Source organism: Schistocerca americana, chromosome 1 (genome assembly GCF_021461395.2).
Source record: "Schistocerca americana isolate TAMUIC-IGC-003095 chromosome 1, iqSchAmer2.1, whole genome shotgun sequence".
In the NCBI taxonomy this organism is placed as follows: Eukaryota; Metazoa; Arthropoda; class Insecta; order Orthoptera; family Acrididae; genus Schistocerca; species Schistocerca americana.
The window spans coordinates 1,159,785,556-1,159,810,636 of NC_060119.1; the positions used below are offsets into that span (position 1 = coordinate 1,159,785,556).

General features: G+C 44.3%; 1 protein-coding gene across 1 annotated transcript in view; it reads right to left on the reverse strand.

Moving 5' to 3' along the window:
• Nucleotides 1–8,146: 8,146 nt before the first annotated feature.
• The window catches only part of LOC124597728, a 151,445-nt gene continuing 134,510 nt past the window's right edge, over nucleotides 8,147–25,081 (reverse strand). Inside the window, exons 10-13 of the mRNA XM_047135956.1 lie at nucleotides 24,335–24,592; nucleotides 20,990–21,249; nucleotides 9,611–10,019; nucleotides 8,147–9,547 (exon numbers count right to left, since the gene is read on the reverse strand). Of these exons, the coding sequence (XP_046991912.1) occupies nucleotides 9,374–9,547; nucleotides 9,611–10,019; nucleotides 20,990–21,249; nucleotides 24,335–24,592 (1,101 nt within the window). The 3' untranslated portion in view covers nucleotides 8,147–9,373. The remainder of the gene's footprint in view (nucleotides 9,548–9,610; nucleotides 10,020–20,989; nucleotides 21,250–24,334; nucleotides 24,593–25,081) is intronic.

Below are 25,081 nucleotides of genomic sequence, written 5' to 3' on the forward strand. Positions count from 1 at the left end.
ATCGATTAAATGTTTTTCTTAGATTACATTACGGGAAAATGCCTATCACATGTATCGTATTGTAAATTTACATTATTTTTGATGAAAGAAAACGCTGTCACACTGATAAAACTAATGAAAACGTTAAGTTTCAGACTGACAAATGGTTGATTTATCTGTGATTTCAAATTCAAACGCGGTGAAAAGTGAGAGTGATGAGTACAATTAACTATCGCTATTTTATTGTAATGGTGTCTGACGCATGTTTCAGATTATAATTGTATATTTGGAAGAAAGGTTATTTATCACTAAAAGGTGTACTAAAATAGTGATTCGTATACCTTTAGACAATAATATGATAGTCGTGCTATTCCACTTGTCCATTTGGATTCACGAATGACACTGATATTGTAAAAACGCACATTCTAAAGACTTTTTTTTAATTTTTTTGGTCATCATATTCATAAATACATGTTTCATCAGCTAGTATGACAAATTTAAATAAATCTGTATAGCTGCTGACATCGTCTAGCGACTTCTAAGCACTTCACATTCTCCGCTATTTTTGTTCGGGATTTAATAGTTTTGGAACAAATTTTGCTGTCACACATTTCATACCGAAAAAATGCAAAAAAAAGTTCTCGATAAGAGTCAGTTAATATGCTGACATTATAAGCGACAGCTCTGATTATGACTTGGCCATTATCCGTAATCATTTCTTTTGGTTTTTCCATGATTTCATGATGCGTCACATCACGAATTCCTCTCCTGTAGCAACCTCATCATCTCAGAGTAGCAGTTGCACTCTACGTCCTCAATTATATGCTGGATGAATTCCAGTCTCTGTCTTCCTCCCTCTAAAGCTCCTTCCAGTGTCAAAAAACCATGGAAGTTATGACCTGATGCCTTAACTGATGTCATATCATCCTGTCTCTTCTTCTTGTCAGTGTTTTCCATCGGTTCTTCCCTCGCCGATCCTGCGGAGAACCTCCTCATTCCTTTCCTTATAAGGCCACCCAATTTCTGTAGCACCACATCTCAAAGACTCAAAGGCCTGCAACGTTCTTAATATGTTTGATGAATGGCGTCAAAAAACAAATAAGACCTAATTCTAACAGAATACCTTTAACCTCCTTCAGGAAAATCTCCATTGCCCACAAAACAACTTACGAAATTTTAAAGGTTTTTGTAATGGCATAGGTAACCTAATTCTAGTCCATAAATTCATATTGATCTAGCGTAGAGCTTAATGTAAATGTTTTTATTAACCTCTCATATAATGAGGACAGTTCAAATCTGTCAGTGTGTAGTACATGATCCTTATATGGATCTTTCTGTTTCCTTTTATTTCTAGCATAATTTCCGTCTTGTAGTGATGCTATTATGTGATATTATTTTAAAATCTGTTTAACTGGGAATGGTCTACTCAGAAGCCTCCAGTCAGTGTCAACGTCCCTGCTATTTAGACTGGCTGATTATTCGCTTATTTGCATGCCACATTGACATATACCTATGGTTCTCATTATGGAGTGATATTCGGGAATATCGTTATTTATAATATATTAATAAACGTTCCATCAGAGTCATACAAAAACTGCCACAGCTCTTTTTTTTCTTTTTATAGATCAGTTGTAGGCTGAAAAGATATATTTATGCGAAATATTTTTTGATGTCACACGTGGTGGTGGCTCTGAGCACTATGGGACTTAACATCTACGGTCATCAGTCCCCTAGAATTTAGAACTACTTAAACCTAACTAACCTAAGGACAGCACACAACACCCAGCCATCACGAGGCAGAGAAAATCCCTGACCCCGCCGGGAATCGAACCCGGGAACCCGTGCGTGAGAAGCGAGAACGCTACCGCACGACCACGAGATGCGGGCTATGTCACACGTCTTTGTATGTTTGTCGGAATGTAATGCAGAAAGCTGCGCAATTCTAACGTGTTGGTACCTGAATATCACGAGAAACATTAAACAAACCGTTATCCACCACAGAATCCAACTTAAAATCTAGCTGTTACATTCGAAACTTCCGCTATTTAATATGCAACTTTCACTAATCAATTATTTCGCTTTTTTATAAACGAAGGATTACGGAAAAGACACAATTCTATACCCAGGTACTGATTGAGAACAACATAATTTATCTTTGGGTCAGTTTGTGAGCGAGTACAGGAAGTATTTTTTGAGCTGCAGCTGACGTAACCAATCAGGTCTCAGTCCGCCTTGCGGCGAATTGTGTGTCGCGTGTCTGAAGAGCCACTCTTGTTCTAGCGAACTTAGGGAAAGGTCTTATTTGGAGTCTGATAGGGCTGTTAGCTGGTTGCAGGACAACGTCGCGGTGAGATGCAGTTTGGCTGTGTGAAGGAAGAGCTCGCTTGAAATACGATTTTGTTAATCATGTACAGCGAAAGTGTAGTTAACACGTATCTAATTACTAGGTTAGTACTGTAAAGTTTAAGTAAGTGGATGTCACTGAGCCGGCCTCTGTGGCCGAATGGTCCTAGGTGCTTCAGTCCGGAACAGCACTGCTTCTACGGTCGCAGGTTCGAATCCTGTCTCGGGCATGGATATGTGTGATGTCCTTAGGTTACACAGATTTAAGTAGTTCTAAGTCTAGGAGACTGATGACCTCAGATGTTAAGTCCCATAGTGCTAAGAGCCATTTGAACCATTTTGATTCGATTTCACTGAAACTTGACGACCTAGATGCGTATCTCCCATGTGGAGATCTGGCTTTTGGGTCATTTGAAACTAGGTTTCAATACTCGGCCCATTACAAATAAACTAGTAGGAATACGACTGTCTAAGGCTCTTATCAAAGGGAACAGTGATTTCCAGTTGGATTCTGCGTGGAATCCTGTCGTAGAAAAATTTCGTACTTTGCGTAGCCAGTGACGTACGATTTTACATCTTGAAGACGATCGATCTGACGTGGATGAGGCGAGTTTTCATTACAGGCGGTGCCCTCAGCAGCACACGGACTTACAGTAGGCGCGCATGCGCAATGGCAAGGCATGCTCAGTGATAGCTGCGTACACCACGCAAGTGGCGGCGGGGTTTTAAATGTGAGAACGTGAACACCCTATGACGAAATATCGTGAAAGCAACTTACTAACAAACATCTGTAAGAATTGCTTGTTGTAGAATGAGTTTGGAAACAAACACATAGGTACAAAGAAGCTAATTGCGGAGAAATCATGGGTAACAGAACAGATACTTCAGTTGATCGATAGCAGAAGGAGGCACAGCAATGTTTAGTCACTTAGGAATGAAATAAACAGAAAGTACAGAGAAGCTAAGGAGAAATGGCTGTATGAAAAATGTGAAGAAATCGAAAAAGATCTGCTTGTTGGAAGGACTGACTCAACATATAAAACTCAAAACAAAATTCTGTGGGTTAAAAACCAAGGGTGGTAACACTAAGAGTGCAGTGAGAATTCCAATTTTAAATGCAGAGGAGAGAGCGGATAGCCGGAAAGAGTACTTTGAAGGCCTCTATGAGGGGGAGGGGGCCTTGTCTGATGACGTCATAGAAGAAGAAACAGGAGTCGATATAGAAGAGATCCAGTGTTAGAACCAGAATTTAAAAGACTTAAGATCTTATAAGAGAAAAGGGGTAGATACCATTCAATAGGAATTTCTAAAATTGTTGAGGAAGTGACAACAAAACGACTATTCATGTTGGAGTGTAGGCTGTTCGTAGGATTTGTCGACTTGGGAAAAGTGTTCAACAATGTAAAATGGTGCAAGGTGTTCTGAATTCTGAGAAAAACAGAGGTAAGCTGTAGCGAAAACGGGTAATATACAATGTGTACAAGAGCCAAGAGGGAATAATAAGAGTGGGCGACCAAGAACAAAGTGCTCGGATTGAAAAGGGTGTACGACACGGGTACTGTCGTTGGTCCCTACTGTTCAATCTATAAATCAAAGTAGCGATGACGAAAATAAAATAAAAGTTCAAGAGTGGAATTAAAATTCAAAGTAAAATGTACCAGTGATTAGGTTCTATGATATTGCTATCATTACAGGACCTACCGAATGCAATGAACAGTCTACTGAATACAGAATATGAATTGACAATAAATTGAAGAAAGACGAAAGTAACGAGAAGTAGCAGAAGTGAGAACAGCGAGAAACTTAACATCATGACTGGTGACCACGAAATAGTATAAGTTAGGGAATTCTGCTACCTAGGCAGCAAAATAACTCACTGCGGTTGGAGCAAGAAGGACATAGAAAGGAAGCTAGCACTGGGAAAAAGGGCATTCTTTGCCAATAGAGATCTACAAGTATCAAAAATAGGCCTTAATTTGAGGAAGAAATTTCTGGTAATGTATGTTTAGAACATTGTATGATAGTGATACATGGACTGTCGGAAAACCGAAAAAAAAAGAATCGAAGCACTTGAGACATGGTGTTACAGACGAATGTTGAAAATTAGGTGGGCTGATAAGGTAAGGAATGAGGAGGTTCTGCGCAGAATCGAAGAGGAAAGGAATATGTGGAAAACTCTGAGAAGGAGAAGGACAGGCTGGTAGGACATCTGTTAAGACATCAGGGAATGTCTTCTATGGCACTAGAGGGAGCTTTGAGGGCAAAAACTGTTGAGGAAGACAGAGATTGGAATACATCCAGCAAATAATTGAGGACGTAGGTTGTGTTAATCTGAGATGAAGAGGTTGGCACAGGAGATGAATTCTTGGTGGTCTGCATCAAACCAGTCAGAAGACTGATGATTCAAAAAAAGAGTGAGTTTTCTGCACTGTGTCGTGCCATCAGTCAACAGGGGTAACTTGATGATGGTAAGTTATGCAATCGAAAATTCGTTCAATCACAGCTAATCCATCCGGCTGCATACTCAAGAGCTTTTCAAGCATACCAAGGAGTCATTTTCTCAAATATGTCACAATTATGAGGAGTATGCAATTTTATTTTTGCCGACCTAACCTCATGGAGTGTTCTTCTAGGAAAACTACGTACGAAAATTTAAAAATTATGTTTTCTAGAAGCACCAAGTTCAGGAAGAGTAGCAGACAGTGTATATTTTCTAATGTAATTTTCTCCTATATGAAATTCCTTTTCTATGTAAGATCTTTTTACTGTGGGATAATGCCACCTGAGAGAACATGTAACTTTTGAGAACTGCCGGCCGGAGTGGCCGAGCAGTTCTAGGCGCTACAGTCTGGAACCGCGCGACCGCTGCGGACGCAGGTTCGAATCCTGCCTCGGACATGGATGTGTGTGATGTCCTTAGGTTAGTTAGGTTTAATTAGTTCTAAGTTCTAGGGGACTGATGACCTCAGAAGTTTTGTCCCATTGTGCTCAGAGCCATTTGAACCATTTTGAGAACTGAAAATCAGAGCCTGATCATTGTCCATGGGGGCTACTCACGCAATCTCTACTCGTTTTGAGGCATTAGTAACCGAAAAGTATTATCATCACATACCACATGTTTTTCCGCATTTAGCAAGACGAATATGACTACTTCACATCCGACGGCGCTCCATCGTCTTACAACACAGACGTCAAGTCATACCGCTGGGTAACCATTCCTAACCACTATAATGCTAGGAAAATAAGTTCTTGTTCGCTGTTTATGGGTACCGAAGACACCAGACATTATCTAAACTGATTTATGCATTTGAAGATATACAGGAAATAAAGCGTGAGTGCGAGCAGCATCTATTATAATTCACTTGCAGAAATGAGACGTAGTTTTGGCTCACCATCGGGAACGCAAGACCAAGAAAGCTGAGTGTGTGTTATAAATGTTAACAGCGCTGCACATGGCGCTTCAGTGTATAAATTCTCAGTGCGTACTGAACTTAGGACATTACTCCTTCAATATATGTCCGATTTATGGCTTTCCCATGTGTATTTTAGGGAGAAAAATAGATTCCAAAACCTCTTTCTTTCCAAACATCCTACACAATACTTGACCTGTAACACAAAACAGTACCTCATGATGTAAAATATTAACGCAAGCGCTAATATAGATCTATAACAAACATTGTATTTAGTAGAACTGACGTTTTATTTATTTCTACATTTAAAATACGAGTATGCGGTACTTACCCGCCATTATCTTGTATTTGCATGTTAAACAAATTTCGTATTTCAACCGCAGCTTTACAGTGCGCTTATTCCCTAACGAGTTTGTTCTTCAGGAGGAGTTACAATGACCTAACTTATAAAAGGAGAAGGGAAAAAACGTTCTCCAACAACTCTGATTAGAATCAACAACATATTTTACATGATAGCAGTCGAAATATTTTTTCCAAATACAGGGTGATTCAAAAAGAATACCACAACTTTAGGAATTTAAAACTCTGCAACGACAAAAGGCAGAGCTAAGCACTATCTGTCGGCGAATTAAGGGAGCTATAAAGTTTCATTTAGTTGTGCATTTGTTCGCTTGAGGCGCTGTTGACTAGGCGTCAGCGTCAGTTGATGCTAAGATGGCGACCGCTCAACAGAAAGCTTTTTGTGTTATTGAGTACGGCAGAAGCCCTGATCTTACCCCCTGCGATTTTTTCTTATGGGGGTATGTTAAGGATATGGTGTTTCGGCCACCTCTCCCAGCCACCATTGATGATTTGAAACGAGAAATACCAGCAGCTATCCAAACTGTTACGCCTGATATGCTACAGAGAGTGTGGAACGAGTTGGAGTATCGGGTTGATATTCCTCGAGTGTCTGGAGGGGGCCATTTTGAACATCTCTGAACTTGTTTTTGAGTGAAAAAAAACCTTTTTAAATACTCTTTGTAATGATGTATAACAGAAGGTTATATTATGTTTCTTTCATTAAATACACACTTTTAAAATTGTGGTATTCTTTTTGAATCACCCTGTATATTGCCTAAATTACGAACTCTTGTAGCATCAGTTGTATTGGTTGAAGCAATAGTGCGCAAATTAAACTATGACATAAGGATGTAGACAGCGTGACATATGTTACTCTGGGTGGGTCAGGGGGACGTGCACAGATAGCTGGACAGCCTAAGTGGTAAGGCGACCGCTAGCGATCAGCAGTAGCAGGAGGATCGAGTGCCTATCCGGCAGAAATATTAATATGTCATCGGTGGATAGTGTAACTGTACCCAATGCAGGTGTTGCTAAAACAATGTGTAATTAAATGAATGTATTTCGTGAAACTAATCAGCTAAGAGGGGGGTTAATAAACTTAGTACTACTAAAAACCTTGATCTGGTACCAAACATTATAAAATTAAAGGTAAATAGCTGAGTAATCTCGAAACAGATTCTTCTGGATAATTCCTTATACCCCACAGAAAGCATTTAACTTGGTCACTTGTAGATAATTAGAGCGAAGTCGTACACGAATTATTTTGTTCATTAAAATAAATATTTACTCTTCTCGTAATGGTCAAAAAACAGGAGTATCTAAATACAATTTCTGTTTAATAACCTCTAAACAGGTTGGCTCCATATCATAGCTGTATTTCTCATAAATGATTCACTCATCCTCAGCTAAGAACGAATAAGCCAGTCGAAAACACTTTGCGCAGACTCATAATAAGTAAGAAATTTAAATTAAAATCACTGATCGAAGGTTTCTGTGGAACACGTTTATAAGAATATCGGAATTTGGTGGCCTTGGACAAAAAACGGGATGAGTTGCGACTGCAAAGTGCATGTTTAAGTTTTTGATATGAGGCAGTCCCCTGTGCCTTGCAATTTTGTAGCAGTCTCATCATATCTTACGATGAGGACAGGCTAACCAAATTCCAAGAAAAATAACTTCAGAGCCAGTGTTAGTTTTTCCAGTTATTTTTATTTATGTAACATTTCTCGTAAATAGAGAATAACAACAAATAACAAGAAAGTTTGATGAAGAGACGAGTGAGATGTACAGTGGTGCACGAGTGAAGTAGCGGCGCCTCGTTGTGCTGGTTCCTAGGTCAGTGACCCACCGACCGGTGTGGTCTCCGGGCCGGCGCTCTGAAACAGGGTTGTAAGCACATGAGCGGTCAACCACGCCGCATCTCCTCTTAATGGCAGCACTCCGACATCAGCACAGAAAGTTTTTCACAGCGTCGGGCCCTCTTCCAGTCTTATCACTGCCTCGCGTGTGCGAGGTGGAGTGATCGGGGTAAGTGGTTGCTTGATAATTATGTGTGTGTGTGTGTGTGTGTGTGTGTGTTAGAATAAGATCACCTGATTACGTAGAGTGTTAGTATGAGATCTACTTCCTTTTGTTTTCGTTGCTCCAGGGTAACGGTTGGTTAACTTTCACCCCATCTATCGAAGACCTATTTTGATTCCCCACATACCACAAAATCTCTACGTACATTATATAATTGTCATATAGTGTCTTTAATTGCTGTATGTTTTTGGGTTTTTGAGACAGGACAGAAATGGACATAGCAAGGGAAATGAAGGAGCTAATGACAGGTTTACCTTTAGTAATATATGAAACTGTCGCAGAATGTCCTGTGTTGCAGTATATTCTTGGGTTTGCAGGCCAGGCAGAAACGCACACAGTGGGGAGAATGAAGGACATTATTCACATATTTCAGTCTGCAGTTGTGTTTTCTACCAAATTAAGTAGAGTGGTGCTGTAGCACTTACAAATTTGGTACGCAAAAATACAGACAAACAAACTTAAACAATGAGGGAAGAAGCAGTTAGCAACAAGGGAGAGACTTAGGAAAATGAGAAGAGTTAGAAGAGAAAGTTAGAGAGAGTGCCAACGGAATTGAGACAGGCATGAGAGAGGCATTGGGAAGGAAACAGAAGCGAAGGATGTGAAACAGACAGGCAGAGAGAGAAGTGGAAGAAGGAGCAAGAGGAGAGAGTGAGAGTGAGTGAGAGAGAAAGAGAGAGAGATATAGAGAGAGAGACAGACAGACAGAGAACGGAAAAGAGGCCCAAAAAGAGAGAGATGCTTAAAGATCAGTCTTCTACAATAACCACAGTCGGAGAGAGGCCCCAATAATTAAGTATAGTTTTCAGATTTGTGCACCAAAGCCTTATCGTGAAATTTCAAAATGCACTACATGTTCTTTACAGTGTGTGTGTGTTTGTGCATATGTTATGGGTGTGTAGTGGCTGTCTGTAAAACAAGACACCCGGTTATGGTAGGTTTCGTGTTGTAAATCACATTCTAGGACATGATTGCACCTAACAAAGCTACTGATGCATGTAAATTAGCGGAAATTGATTGTACACTTGAAACAGGCTGACAGTAAGTAATGAAAATCAGTGTTGGATCTGTAGGGAATTTGTGAAATATTGGGTGTTTAGAGTCGCCGTCCACGAGTTACGTTGCAAGTGTCAAGGATTGGCCCCATTTTGTAGGAGAGGCGTCAGGTCCTCAGTCACGTCGTCGTCGGACGGAGTCGGTGTCGGGGGCGGCGCCGCTCAGCGCCCAGACGCCATCACCTCGTCGAAGACGTCCTCGTGCTCGGTGCGCGTCAGCATGTAGCGCGGCAGCGTCACCTTGAGCACGGGGTCGAAGACGAGCCGCGTCTCGCTGCTGTACAGCCCGTCCGGGCTGCGGTCCGCCTCCGACAGCTCCGGGGGCGGCGGCTCGGCCTTGGAGGCGGCGGGGGTGGCGGCGGCGGCGGCCAAGCCACGCTGCTCCTCCTCCTCCTCCGCCGACGCCTCCCCCGCCTCCGCGACGGAATCGCGCCGCTCCGAGCCGGCCGCTACCGCGTCGTCGGCGAGCGCCGACGGCGCAGTCAGCGTCTGGCGCGTCGTCGTCAGAGTCGTCAGCGTCGACTTGGAGGAGCGGCGCGTGATGCGCACCTTGCGGGCCTTGGTCGGCTCGGCCGCCACCGTGGGCTTCGCGACCACCGACGAGGAGGACGCCTTCTTGAAAAAGGTCTTGCGCTTGCTCTTGGCCGCGGCCGCAGCCTCGGTCGAGGTCGTGGGGGTCTCAGAGGTCGGGGAGGCGGTCGTCGTGTCGTTAGATCGTCCCGAGTCGGTCTGCTGGTCGACGGCGGAGGCGGCGCCGGTCGAGTCCTTCCCTGCGGCCGCGACGGGGACGCCCGGCGGCGGGGGCAGCCTGCGACCAGAGGCACCGGGCACAGTGTCAGCGTCCACGTGGCGCACAGCGCTTAACTGCCGCTGCCGCTGCCGCTTAACTCACTAGTACTTACTTCTTTATGCTCCACAATACTCTCAACTCCTAGACGTACCGACAACACGTCGCAATATACCCTTTGAATCGCACATCAGATATTGCATTTTGGACTGACTGGATTGGTTGTCAGTTGCTCATATTGTTAGCCAATCGCCGGCCGTTGTGGCTGAGCGGTTCTAGGCGCCTCAGTCCGGAACCGCGCTACTGCTACGGTCGTAGGTTCCAATCCTGCCTCGGGCATGCATGTGTGTGATATCCTTAGGTTAGTTAGGTTTAAGTAGTTCTACGTTCTAGGGGATTGATGACCTCAGATGCTAAGTCCCAGAGCGCTCAGAGCCATTTGAACCATTTGTTAGCCAATCAAAAGCCTGTAATAATACTTAAAAAGTGTTTTTTTGTGCAAACGAACACTTTTTAATGGAACAATGCCTATTGACATTGCTGCTGTGGTCTTCAGTCCTGAGACTGGTTTGATGCAGCTCTCCACTCTACTATATCCTGTGCAAGCTCCTTCATCTCCCAGTATGTACTGCGACCTACATCCTTCTGAATCTGCTTAGTGTATTCATCTCTTGGTCTCTCTCTACGATTTTTATCCTCCACGTTGCCCTCCAATGCTAAATTTGTGATCCCTTGATGCCTCAGAACATGTCCTACCAACCGATGCCTTCTTCTAGTCAAGTTGTGCCACAAACTTCTCTTCTCCCCAATCCTATTCAATAACTCCTCATTAGTTATGTGATCTACCCATCTAATCTTCAGCATTCTTCTGTAGCACCACATTTCGAAAGCTTCTATTCTCTTCTTGTCCAAACTAGTTATTGTCCATGTTTCACTTCCATACATGGCTACGCTCTAGAAAAAAAATACTTTCAGAAACGACTTCCCGACACTTAAATCTATACTCGATGTTATAAAATTTCTCTTCTTCAGAAACGCTTTCCTAGCCATTGCCAGTCTACATTTTTTATCGTCTCTACTTCGACTATCATCAGTTATTTTGCTCCCCAAATAGCAAAACTCCTTTACTACTTTAAGTGTCTCATTTCCTTATCTAATTCCCTCAGCATCACCCGATTTAATTCGACTACATTCCATTATCCTCGTTTTGTTTTGTTGATGTTCATCTTATATCCTCCTTTCAAGACACTGTCCATTCCGTTCAACTGCTCTTCCAAGTCCTTTGCTGTCTCTGACAGAATTACGATGTTATCGGCGAACCTCAAAGTTTTTATTTCTTCTCCCTGGATTTTAATACCTACGCCAATTTTTTCTTTTGTTTCCTTTACTGCTTGCTCAATATACAGATTGAATAACATCGGGGATGGGCTACAACCCTGTCTCACTCCCTTCCCAACCGCTGCTTCCCTCTCATGCCCCTCGACTCTTATAACTGCCATCTGGTTTCTGTACAAATTGTAAATAGCCTTTCGCTCCCTGTATTTTACTCCTACCACCTTTAGAATTTGAAAGAGAGTATTCCTGTCAACATTGTCAAAAGCTTTCTCTAAGTCTACAAATGCTAGAAACGTAGGTTTGTATTTCCTTAATCTTTCTTCTAAGGTAAGTCGTAAGCTCAGTACTGCCTCACGTGTTCCAATATTTCTACGGAATCCAAACTGATCTTCCCCGAGGTCGGCTTCTACCTGTTTTTCCATTCGTCTGTGAATAATTCGCGTTAGAAATTTGCAGCTCTGACTTATTAAACTGATAGCTCGTTAATTTTCACATCTGTTAACACCTGCTTTCTTTGGAATTGGAATCATTATATTCTTCTTGAAGTCTGAGGGTATTTCGCCTGTCTCGTACATCTTGTCCACCAGATGGCAGAGTTTAGTCAGGACTGGCTCTCCCGAGGCCGTCAGTAGTTCTAATGGAATGTTGTCTACTCCCGGGTCCTTTCAGTGCTCTGTCAAACTCTTCACGCAGTATCGTATCTCCCATTTCATTTTCATCTTCATCTACATCTTCTTCCATTTTCATAATATTGTCCTCAAGTACATCGCCTTTATACAGACACTCTATATACTCCTTCCATATTTCTGCTTTCCCTTCTTTGCTTAGAACTGGGTTTCCATCTGAGCTCTTGATATTCATGCAAGTGGCTCTCTTTTCTTAAAGGTCTCTTTAATTTTCCTGTTGGCAGTATCTATCTTACCCATAGTGAGATAAGCCTCTCCATCCTTACATTTGTCCTCTAGCCATACCTGCTTAGCCATTTTGCACTTCCTGTCGATCTCATTTTTGAGACGTTTGTATTCCTTTTTGCCTGCTTCATTTACTGCATTTTTATATTTTCTCCTTTCATCAATTAAGTTCAATATTTCTTCTGTTACCCAAGGATTTCTACTAACTCTCGTTAACAAACTAAAATTAGGGTAAGTTGCATTGTCAGTGGTCTTTGTTGCAAGATTATAGTTGTAATCGTTTACGAGATGCCGTATTTTGAAAAGTTTCCACCCCGACTCTTGTCTGTGCCAGTCAACCTGGGTAGCTGCAAGGTACGAAGTTGTTACGTTTGCACATAGTGTGTTTCCTTGAGTGTACTGCGACTGGCCAGTCAGCTAGTGTGGGACAGTCCAAGCAGCAGGTCGTGAGTGGACGATTGGATTTACCCATGCAGAAAAAGACGACATGGTTATGGTGTTGGAAGAGTGCACGAAGAATGCAGTTCGTTCTTGTACGGTGTAATCTGCAAGACGTCACCTATCTCAGTAGTTATTTATCATCTTCTTCAACCAGATACGTGAAAATGGTAGCGGAACACCTAGACAATGCAACAGAAGTAAATCAATGACTACAGTAGAGGGGGAAATTAATGTTCTTGCTGCTGTTGCATCCGATCCGCACGTTAGCTCACTCTCAATCGCACGAGAAAGTGGCATGAGTCAGGGATGTGTCCTATGCATTCTCCATCGACATAGGGGTTCCATCCCTATCACATTTCTCTCCACCGTGAGACACATGGAAACGATTATGAGAATCGTGTTAACTTTTGTACATGGGCGTTACGGAAGGATACTCCAGATGTATCGTCTGTCTTGTTTAGTGATGAAGCCACAGTTACCAATCATGACCAGGTAAACCGCCGAAACAAGCGCAATTGGTATGTTGACAATCCCCGTCGGCTTGGTCAGATGGAACATTAGCGTTCGTGGAGTGTAAACGTGTGGTGTGGGATAGTGGAGCATGAGCTCATGGTCCTGTGTTTCGTGGACGGAACACTGAATGCGTGCAAGTATCGCAGCCTTCTAGTGAACCATCTGCACACTAGGTGGAACCTGTGGTACCAAAATGACCGCTATCCAGTCCATACTGCACGAAGTACTACAGCATGTCTTCAAGAATTATTTTCGAATCGTTGGACTGGACGCATAGGACCTGCACCCCGGCCAGCGCTTCCCCGGATTTAACGCTGTAGACTTATTTTCTGTGGGAAAAACTGAAACACGCTGTCTACAAGGACATACCAACTGTACCCGATGATATGCAACGATTTATTACTGCAGCTTTCTCGGACATCTCCGCCGAAATGTTAGAACGTGTACAGCAGTCGTTCCGTACCAGTCTTGAAGTGCATATTGGTATTGCAGATGACTATTTTGAACACAACCTGTAACAGTGAATTGTCTCTTTCCTGGCCAGAATCCGCATAATCGGTGAATGCCGTTGTGTTGTTCTCTGGTGCGCGCTACCACAGATATTGTACAAGTGTCGGTGTGGGAACTTTTCAAAATACGGTACCTCGTAAACGACTCGCACTAGAATCGTACAACAAACACCATTGACATTCTAATTTACCATGCTTTCAGTTTATTAATGTCGGCAGGCATTATTCCGCTTAAAAAGTGTGTGATTGCACACGAAATACACTTTCTGAGTATTATTACAATCTGTTGATTGGCCAACAGTACGAGCCCCTTATTACCAATCCATTCTGTGAAAACCGCACATCAATAGCGCTTTCCTTTTCCTCACTGATTGCAGTGCAACTTTTAGGTGATTCACCCTGTACACGTAGCAATTGACAATGACCATTACGGCTGAAATTGGTAAATCGTGCGAAACATAATAAAGTAAATACTTGTTAGTTAAACTACAGTCGAGGTGGACAATGACAATGTTTCTTAACAAATTCACTGGAGTGGTACAATGAAAAGCTGCCAGCACCTTTCCGTCAGTCAGTTAGTCAAAAATTTTACTCCAGTCTTCCCTGTCTGTCTCTCTGCATTGTAAGCTCATCGCACAAAATACACTGATGTGCAAAACTTAAGAACGAAAAAAATTTCGCATTGTGTGTCTCTGCCATGCATATGTAGAAAGAGCTGCTGTAATATAGCGCAGTAAAGAAAGTATTTGAAACAATCAAGCATTTCGTGGGAAGCTAATATTTTTCTTAATTTATGGCCAACTTTGAGCTTGACAGCATGTTAGGTGTCCTGTAATATATGAAGGTTCGAACTTAAATAGTGGCAACTATTTATTCACAACCGATACAGAAGAGTTACATGTTTGCGCTTGTTACAATAATGGATCAGTTGCGTTCCTCCACGGCAGACCGTCAATACACGGTATTACTGTTCGGTTTAGGAGCATCACCTGCGACCAGCTTTGCGCAGGAAGCGGCCACAAGTTTTGCGCAACCCACCCATCATTCTGCACGACAATGCGCGGGCGCATACAGCGCAAGCTGTGACTGCTCTGCACGGTCGATGGGACTGGGAAGTACTGTACCATCCACCATACTCCCCGGACTTAAGTCCTTTTGACTTTGATGAAAAGGGGTAGACCGTTCGCAGGGTGCAAGTCTTCCGATTTGACGCCACTTCGGCGGCTGGCGCGTCGGTGGGGATGAAATGATGATGATTAGGAACACACAACACCCAGTCTCTGAGCGGAGAAAATATCCGGCCCAGCCGGGAATGGAACCCGGTCCCTTAGGATTGACATTCTGTCGCTCTGACCACTCAGCTAACCGGGGCGGACTGTGACTTTGATTTGATTCCGAAGATGAAGGAACCACTTCGTGGCATTCGCTTCAGAACTGTTCCAGAGATTCGACAGGCAGTAGACCGCTCCATTCGCACCATCAACAGAGCAGGATCTGCTAACTGTATACTACACCTCCCACATCGCTGGCAACGGATTCTGCACAATGCTGGTGACTACTCTGAAGGACAATAACAGATGAAAACGTATAACTCTTTTGTATCGGTTGTGAATAAATAGTTGTCACTATTTAAGTTCCAATTGTCGTATGTTAAGGGCACAAAATCAAATACTTGAAAGTGGTATAAAAGGCCGAAACCTGGGTTGTACTTAAATAAACAATAAAACAGTCAAATGGTGGTGTATTCCCTAAAAAAAGAGTATATATGACACTTTTCTTCAAAGGCGATATTGAAGTCTTCTCGATTTGTGATGGTCCTCTAGACATTCTTAATAGGGTGTCTGAAGGCAATGCACGCACTGAAATGTGCTCCCATCCTGACCAAAAGGTTGGTAAGGAGTTCTTATGCTAGGGCTTTCCATTCCTCCACCAGTCGTTGCCAACTTCTAGATAGTCTATGGTGCATATGGACAGGCTTCAATATGTCTCCCCGGCGCATTGTGGAGAGTGAACGGACAGGCCAATCCATTAGTTACCACAGCTCCTGTACATGCCCCGTTTGATGCGGTCGCGCATTGTCTCCACGGAAACTCGGCCAGCGCCGGATGCACTCCTGAAAATACGAATATCGGGAAGGTGTACAGTGTCACAATAATGTTGACTGTTGAATGTCGCATAGCCAACGGCCTCGCCGCAGTGGTAACAGCGGTTCCCGTCAACTCAACCGAAGTTAAGCGCTGTCGGGCTCGTCTAGCACTTGGATGGGTGACCGTCTGGATCTACCGAGTGCTGTTGGCAAGCCTGGAGCACTCAGCCTTTGCGAAGCCAATTGAGGAGCTACTTGATTCAGGAGTACGGAACTGCTCATGAAAACTGGCAACGGACGGGAGAGCAGTGTAATGACCACATGCCATACCATATCCACATCCAGTGACACCCCTGGCCTGAGGATGACACGGCGGTCGGTCGGTACTGTTGGACTTCGGTATCTGTTCGGATGGAGTGTGTGTGTATGTATTTGCATGTGTGTGTGTGTGTGTGTGTGTGTGTGTGTGTGTGTGTGTGTATGTGTGTGTGTGTGTGTGTGTTGAATGTACTGCATAGAAAGAGCTGGAGGTCAGTACACTCGTGCAAAATTTTGTACCCTCTGCCCTCCACCACACACAATAACACCTGGACCACCACAACAATTATGTTAAGCAATATTCCTCGGTGCATTACGTGTTCACACATCTCGCCTGTGAGGTAACGTGCAGTAATCTTTGAACCTGTCATCGTTACTGAGACACTGTACTCCTTCCCGTGACCTTTTCAGGAGTGCATTCTGCCATCATTTCAATTTTATGGCTGATAATGTGCGACCACATCGATCAGCTCAGGTGAAGAAGCTCTTGGAAGGAGAGGATATTCGGCGAACTGGACTGGAGTGCCCGTTGCCCCACAACTCAAGCCCCACTGAGCGCATGTGGGATAGAAGTAGCTGACAAACAAGAGTGTAATGAGCTCCAGCAGGAGCTTCAAGGCCGAAGAAGGTATATGGAGCTGCTACGGCGGTGCCAGCAACGGAGACTATAGGTTCGTCCCTGTACAGAAGACGAGGGGCAAACACTGTTGGCTGGTGCAGCTCGGAGCGGCCCACCAGCGACTGCATTAACGTCACACAACGTACAGAGTGTCGACCAAATCATCCATGACGACCGCCAGGCATCAAAAGATAAATTGTGTCGCCAGTTATGCAACGGTAAAGGCAGTGCGATGCAAATTATTGAAAAACTGGACTACTCCAATACTTGTCCATTTGTCCATGCTGCGTACCGAAAATGTTGACCGATACGGATAAAGAGGTAGGGAAAGCAACTGAATTCGCTCTGCTGAGGCATCAGACATCGATAGAATGGGACCATTCAAAGATGCTCATCGGGAGCATCACTTTGAAGTTGCGGAAACGTCGAAAATTTCTGTGCACCAGTGACTGAAGAAGCAGTACCATGATTTTTACTGAACAGGTGTACATGCTGTTGTTGTAACGTGGAAAGAAACTGCGAACAAAGGTAGTGATTATACTGAAAAGTGAAAAATCAATCGTGAATGTTATAGCTGTAATCCTATGTATACACGGTGTTCGCAAACTCTAGTTACGAACTTCTACGACTTGCAGAGGGGTGAGAGTATATAATATTTTGAATAGGAACACTTGTTCGGAAACGTATTGTTCCCGAGCTACAGCCACTTGAAAACATATTTGCTAGGTAGATATGCAACAGGATAGTCACGTTTGGGGAGGGAGGGGGGTGGGTACATCGGATCTGCTGATGTCATTTGACGTCTAACCTACCTCTCCGATCTGGTTCGAGCGTCATTCGAGTGTCTGCGAGTGTTAGAGCAACATGGTTGAGTACACATTTGCAGAATACGCCGACATGATCCTTCTGAATGGCGAAGCTCACGGTAATGGAAGAGCTGCTCGTCACCTTTATCAAGGTCCGACTCCATTGCACACCCCTTTTGCCACAATTACACAACTGCTTCGAGGAAAGGTACCTTCACCGTCAGCAGGCGTGGATATGGTGCTCCAAGGAGAAGTCGCACCTCCAAATTGGAAGAGGCCGTACTGCATCACGTTGAAGAGAGCCCGTCAACAAGTAAAACAAGTAATGTAAAACAAGTGATGTACTGGGTCACGACTAATTATTTACTTGTAAAAGTGGCCTCTTTATAAACTTGTTTTCAAATGGCTGTAGCATGGAAACGGTACTTTTCCGGACATGGGTTCCAATTCAAAATATTATCTACTCACACGCCTCTACAAGTCCTATAAGTTTGTAAAGGGAATTTCCGAACACCCTGTATAGTGTTTACTTCACTTGTAACATAAAAATAAAAGAGTAGGAGGCGTTGCTTTCAGACTGATAATCGTAATTTTGACTCTGTAGTGAAAAAATCAACACGCAGTTCACAGATTACTCATTGTCTTACAGGTAAGTTTGCAGTTGAACCACAGTGTAACACAACAGTCGCGACACTCCATCTCATTTTTGTTACCCACTGCGATACCAGCGCCCCAAGGGGCCAGCAAGTGGCACTGTTGAGATCGGCGGTATCTTGTGAAACCGAAGGCGAATCGTAATTGTTTTTACTGGTTTGCAGAATAGTTTTTACAAATGGGACCGACTGCAGCCAATAAATTGTAATAACAAGTAGAAGAGACACCGCATTTGTCTTTTTTTAGGTTCCCTAAGGACTATTCTTCTTCTTTCTTCTTTCGCTTGCGCCTTTATCCCGCGGTTTCGCAAGGTCGGCATGATTAAGATCGGATTTGGCAGGGTTAGTGTTAAGGGGTGGCTGTATGCCCTTACTGCCGCCACCCTGTATCTCCTGGAACGGAATTAGTGTACCCCAGCTGTCTGGGTGTAGTGTAATCCATGGAATAGTGTGAACGTGTTCAGATGTCTGCGAGTCGTGTAACTGAGGCGGGACATAGGGGCCAGCCCGTTATTCACTTAGTGGGATGCGGAAAACCGATTAAAAACCAGATCCATGCTCACGAACACACCGGCCCTCGTCGCCAATCCCCCGGGCGGATTCGATCCGAGGCCGGCGCGCCTAAGCGAGTCCAGGAAGTAGCGCATTAGCGCTATCGGCTAACCTGGCGGGTAGGTTCCCTAAGGCCTCTGAGAGGTAGAAAACATCACTTTACTATCTCCATCGTCAGGATTCGCTTGTAACGTACTTATTTGTTACTGTGGTATCAGTATTGTTTGGCAGTCGCTTATCGCAGATAAGGGGTGTTCAAAAAGACTCTCCGCAGTGGCATATGTTTGTTAGGCACGCGTGCCGTATGATTGCTAGCCTGCTTGGGTTACTTCCCTTCAAGTGGACTCTCCCAACATTCCAATGTTTCGTTTATCTCAGCCAGCGTCAGTAGTATCGTTGGTGTGTGTCGTTACGTGTTGACGTGAACGTTTAAGTTTAGTTCTTTTGTTCGTTTGTTCTGTTTTTGTGACTGTTAAAATGCTAACCATTGAAGAACATGTGTTTTTAGTCGAACAAGTGTTCAAAGCTGGCGGCAAATACACAGTTTCAGTTCGTCAAATATTTATTTCAGTTTTCCCGGAGACAACACTCCTACATCGCGATACTGTGCGAGATTTGATTAACAAATTTCGAAGTACGGGTTCAGTGACAGATACACCGAGAAGTGATCGTCCTAGCGCTTTGTCTGAGGATAAACTACTCGATATTTCCGATAAAATGTCCATGAGTCCGAACAAGTCAGTAAGAAAACTCGCCCAGGAAATCGATGTTAGTGTCGGAATGTTCCACACAGTTGTAAGGAAAAAATTAGAACTTTTCCCATACAAAGCGACAGTCGTGCAAGAACTGAAAAATACTGATCATGGCAAGAGACTGCATTATTGTTAATGGTTCAAAAATTTCGTTCAAGGAAATGGAAGGGATATTCTTAATGAAACGTTTTTCATTGATGAGGCGTGGTTTAATTTATCTGGATACATGTAATCGCAAAATTCTCGTATGTGGAGTACTGCAAATCCATTGTGTATTCATGAGGAACCACTTTATTCTGTGAAAATAGGAGTTTGGATTACAATTTCTAGACATCGCATTGTGGGTCCCATATTTTTCAACGAAACAATAAACGCACAACGATACTGCAGTCATATTCTGTACCCATTCATAGGAGGACTTGTGTTAAGTGAAATACTGATCGGTTATTTTCAACAAGATGGTGCAACCGCGCATGCAGCTCGCGTTTCAATGTCACAGCATGCTGATGTTTTTGGTGATCGCATAATTTCACAGAGACTTTAGCCTCCACGATCGCCTGTCCTAACACTACCTAGCATCGAAAGCAACTGTCTATAAAAATCGTCCAAAATCCATCGATGAATTGAAAACTGCAATACCCATTTCATTTCTGTTACAGAAGAAATGTTACAGCTTGTGTTTGGAAACATGATTAGACGAATTGAATTGAGTATTCAACAACAGGGGAGACACTTTCAACATTTAATGTGAAAATTTGTAAGTAAAAATAAATATTCAATAAATTAATAACTTGTATTTCACTGAGTTTCATTTCGGTATATTCATTGCGGCATACGGCACGCGCGGCTAACAATTATACGGCACTGCGGAGAGACTTTTTCGACACCCTGTATAAACACGAAGGTCATACATGTGGCGATAGACGCCAACGACTAAAACCCAAAACGAAAGGCAAATAGAGTGTCGATCCCTGCTGCACGTGTAGGCACAAGTCCGTGCTGCTTACGTCTGAATCGGCATGTTTATATCATTTTGGTATCAACGTGATGGGCTGCAGTTCTGTCGACGTCACATGCAGTTCTTTACGAATATTTTGTAGCTTGTCACCGAATTCGTGAGTTTTAGCAATATTTTCACTTATTTTAGGATAATCCACGTCTTCTGATATTATAAAAACTCTGGGAAGCAAAATAATAAAGCAAATGACAAACTACCTGTTAGCATCTGTCACTGGTTCTTCGACCGAATTTGTTTGATCAAACAAACACGAGGCACAAGCCAACAGTTTTAATGAACTTTCGTAAATAAGGTGGAAAAGGGACGAAAAACAAACAGTACCCTTGTGACGCATGTGACAGTTTGCCGTCTCACCGCTTGGAGCGCTAGTGCCGCTCCACCTGTCAGACGGTAAACAACTTTCGCACCAGAGAGTGTCGCGACTGTACGTGTCAGACTGCGGCCGGACTTTTGCGCCGGAGCAGCAGCCGACACTCACTTGAACTGCTTGTGCTCGTGGTAGGCGAGGTGCTTGCTCTTGGGCTCGGAGGCGGCGACGAACATGCACTCCTCGTGCTGGGTGCCCGTGGCGTCGGCGCACTGGTAGCACGTCATCTTGTCGCGCTGCACCTTCTTGCAGGCGGAGCGGTCCTTGCGCGTGAACTCGCCCAGCACGGCGTCCAGGTCCTTGCGGTCGGCCCCGGCCGCCACCGCCGCTCCCGTGGACGGCGCGCTGTAGAACTCTGGCCGCGAGCCGCTCTGTCCACAAAACACGGGTCCGCCAGTCAGCACGCTAACCACTCTCAAGACAAGAAATACAATGAGCGCCAAAGACACTGGTACAGGCATGCGTACCCAGATACAGAGGTATCTAAAGAGGGGTACAATACGGCGCTGCGGCCGGCAACAAATATACAGGGTGAAAAGTATTTAAACCGACAAACTCTGGGAGGTTGTAGGGGACATCAAAACAATTACATCTACATCCATACTCCGCAAGCCACTTGACGGTGTGTGGCGGAGGGTACCCTGAGTACCTCTATCGGTTCTCCCTTCTATTCCAGTCTCGTATTGTTCGTGGAAAGAAAGATTGTCGGTACGCCTCCGTATGGGCTCTAATCTCTCTGATTTTATCCTCACGGTCTCTTCGCGAGATATACGTAGGAGCAAGCAATATACTGCTTGACTCTTCGGTGAAGGTATGTTCTCGAAACTTTGACAAAAGCCCGTACCGAGCTACGGAGCGTCTCTCCTGCAGAGTCTTCCACTGGACTTTACCTATCATCTCCGTAACGCTTTGCGATTACTAAATGATTCTGTAACGAAGCGCGCTGCTCTCCGTTGGATCTTCTCTATCTCTTCTATCAACCCTATCTGGTACGGACCCCACACTGCTGAGCAGTATTCAAGCAGTGGGGGAACAAGCGTACTGTAACCTACTTCCTTTGTTTTCTGATTGCATTACCTTAGGATTCTTCCAATGAATCTCAGTCTGGCATGTGCTCTACCGACGATCAACTTTATATGATCATACCATTTTAAATCACTCCTAATGCGTACTCCCAGATAATTTATGGAATTAACTGCTTCCAGTTGCTGACCTGCTATTTTGTAGCCAAATGATAAGGGATCTATCTTTCTATGCATTCGAAGCTCATTAAACTTGTCAACATTGAGATTCAATTGCCATTCCCTGCACCATGCGTCAATTCGCTGCAGATCCTCCTGCATTTCAGTACAATTTTCCATTGTTACAACCTCTCGATACACCACAGCATCATCTGCAAAAAGCCTCAGTGAACTTCCGATGTCATCCACAAGGTCATTTAAGTATATTGTGAATAGCAACGGTCCTACGACACTCCCTTGCGGCACACCTGAAATCACTCTTACTTCGGAAGACTTCTCTCCATTGAAAATGACATGCTGCGTTCTGTTATCTAGGAACTCCTCAATCCAATCACACAGTTGGTTTGATAGTCCATATGTTCTTACTTTGTTCATTAAACGACTGTGGGGAACTGTATCGAACGCCTTGCGGAATTCAAGAAACACGGCATCTACCTGTGAACCCGTGTCTATGGCCCTCTGAGTCTCGTGGACGAATAGCGCGAGCTGGGTTTCACACCACCGTCTTTTTTCCCTAATGTCATTTTTTCCTATGAGGTGTATTTACACCGGTAGAGGAAAGTTTCTCTGGTGGCAAAATAATTAAACCAACAAACACTTTTCCATTGTTTTATGACCGAGAGACAACACATTAACACAACCCAATTTCAATTACAGTAGATTTTCAAAAATGCCTCCATTGACACGTAAAAGAAGGTTACACCGACGGATAATGTTCTGTCTGACACGGGCAAAAACCCCAGGAGTATCCTGAATTGCTCCTGCTGCTGCTACTATCCGGGCAACCAGATCCTCTTCTGATGCAACAGGAGTTGCGTAAACAAGGTTGCGCATCTCTCCCCACACAAAAAAGTCCAGAGGGGACATATCTGGGGATCGAGCAGGCCATGGTACAGGACCACCTCTGCCAATCCACGTTCCTGGGAACCGTCGGTCCAGGAATAGACGCACACGACGACTCAAATGTCCCGGCGCCCCGTGATGCTGGAACCACAAGCGTTGTCTTGTAGGTAGCGGGACGTCTTCCAGCAATTCTGGTAATGCTCAGGCGAGAAAATTGTAATAGTGCCTGCCGTTTAATGGCCTAGGTAGCAGATACGGCCCAATTAAACAGTCCCGAACAACACCGACCCACACATTAACGAAGAACCGCACTTGATGAGCGCTAGCAACTGTGGCATGTGGTTTATCCTCACTCCAAGCATGCGAATTGTGCGTGTTGAAAACTCCATCACGCCCGAACGTTGCTTCATCGGTAAACAACACAGAGGGTGGAAATGTAGGATGCATTTCACACTGTTCCAGGTACCACTGCGAAAACTGTGCTCTGGGTGGATAATCAACTGGTTCTAGGCTGTGGACAAGCTGTAAGTGAAATTGACGTAACAACTGCTCTCGAAGGACTGTTCTTACATTCGTCTGATTCGTCCCCATGTTACGCGCAATTGCATGAGTGCTGATTGAAGGATCCCGCTCCACGTGCTGCAAGACAGCTTCCTCAAATTGCAGCGTTCTTACCGTGCGACGGCGTCCCTGTCCAGATAATCTGCTAAATGACCCGGTCTCACGCAGACGATGGTGCACAGCAGCAAAGGTCGTATGAAAGGGGGGGGGGGTACGGCGATTAGGATATTGTTGTTGATAAACCCGCTGTGCGGCTCGTCCGTTGTGGTGCGCTACGAGTACACACCAACCATATCAGTGTTTTCACTCCAGGTGTATCGCTCCGTTGGTAAACAGAGACAATGCACTACTATATTGGTGGACAGGAGTTGCCTACAACTGAAGAGCGTAATACGCCCTCTAACAACTGAAGATCGTAATACGGCCTCTAACAACTGAAGAGCGTAATACGGCCTCCACCGGTTTAAATAATCCTCATAGGAAAAAATGACGCTAGGGAAAAATATTTGTTTTGATGTCCCCTACAACCTCCCAGAGTTTGTCGCTTTAAATAATTTTCACCCTGTGTAAGACAAGTGTCTGGAGCAGTTGTTAGATCGGTTACTGCTGCTACAATGGCAGGTTATCAAGATTTAAGGGAGTTTTAACGTGGTGTTATAGTCGGCGCACGAGCGATGGGACACAGCATCTCCGACGTAGCGATATGCACATGAGCACATGAATTGTGGGGTGTTAACACTGACTGACAGGGCAAGGTAGTTTCGCCAGCCGGTACGGTATGACGACTTGTGGACGTGTGCAGCGGTCCTACCTTGCTGTAGTCACCGGAGGCTTGGCTGGCGCTGGGCTGTGCGGCGGAGCCGGCGGCGCCCAGGTCGGGGAACAGGTGGCGGAAATACTCCTCGTAGCTCTTGTAGGGCGCGTAGTAGTCGGTCTTGTAGCGCGACGAAGTGTCCGATGACGCTTGCGGGTCGTACGATTCGGCCTGGCCGTACAGGAACGGGTCCAGGCCCTTCACCTCGGGCAGGTTCAGCCCCGAGCTGGGCTGGTCGGCGCTCGCCGCCTGGGTCTGTAACAGTTACCAGGGTATTTTAAACATAGCTGCGCAACAGCAACGGTTCCACGTAATAAGATTAAAAACAGCCGACCAGTTGCAAAGGATAAAGTAATCTTTACCTAGGTTTCGATAGATTTAAATCTATCTTCTTCAGAAGGCGGCCTGAGGACAATGAACATCGTAATTTATATTAAAAGGTATGGAACCTAAGTCAAGAATAGAGTTTAACATATATTAGGAGAATCTTGTATTACAAAATATGAGAAGGATTCCTGGTACTTACAGTATTACATTAACATGGAGTGATATGTCATTGTCGTTTTTACAAACATCTTCATAGCTCCATTAGTCAAAATAAAATATAGCCCTGAGAATAGGGTTTGTCAGACAAATAAAAATAAGTACATGGAAGTTGGAGAGCGCATAAGCGACTGAGTAAAATCGGCCAGCGTAGTAGCACTGCAGCCAGGGCAGGTGGCGCTCAGGTCGCGAGCTATGTGC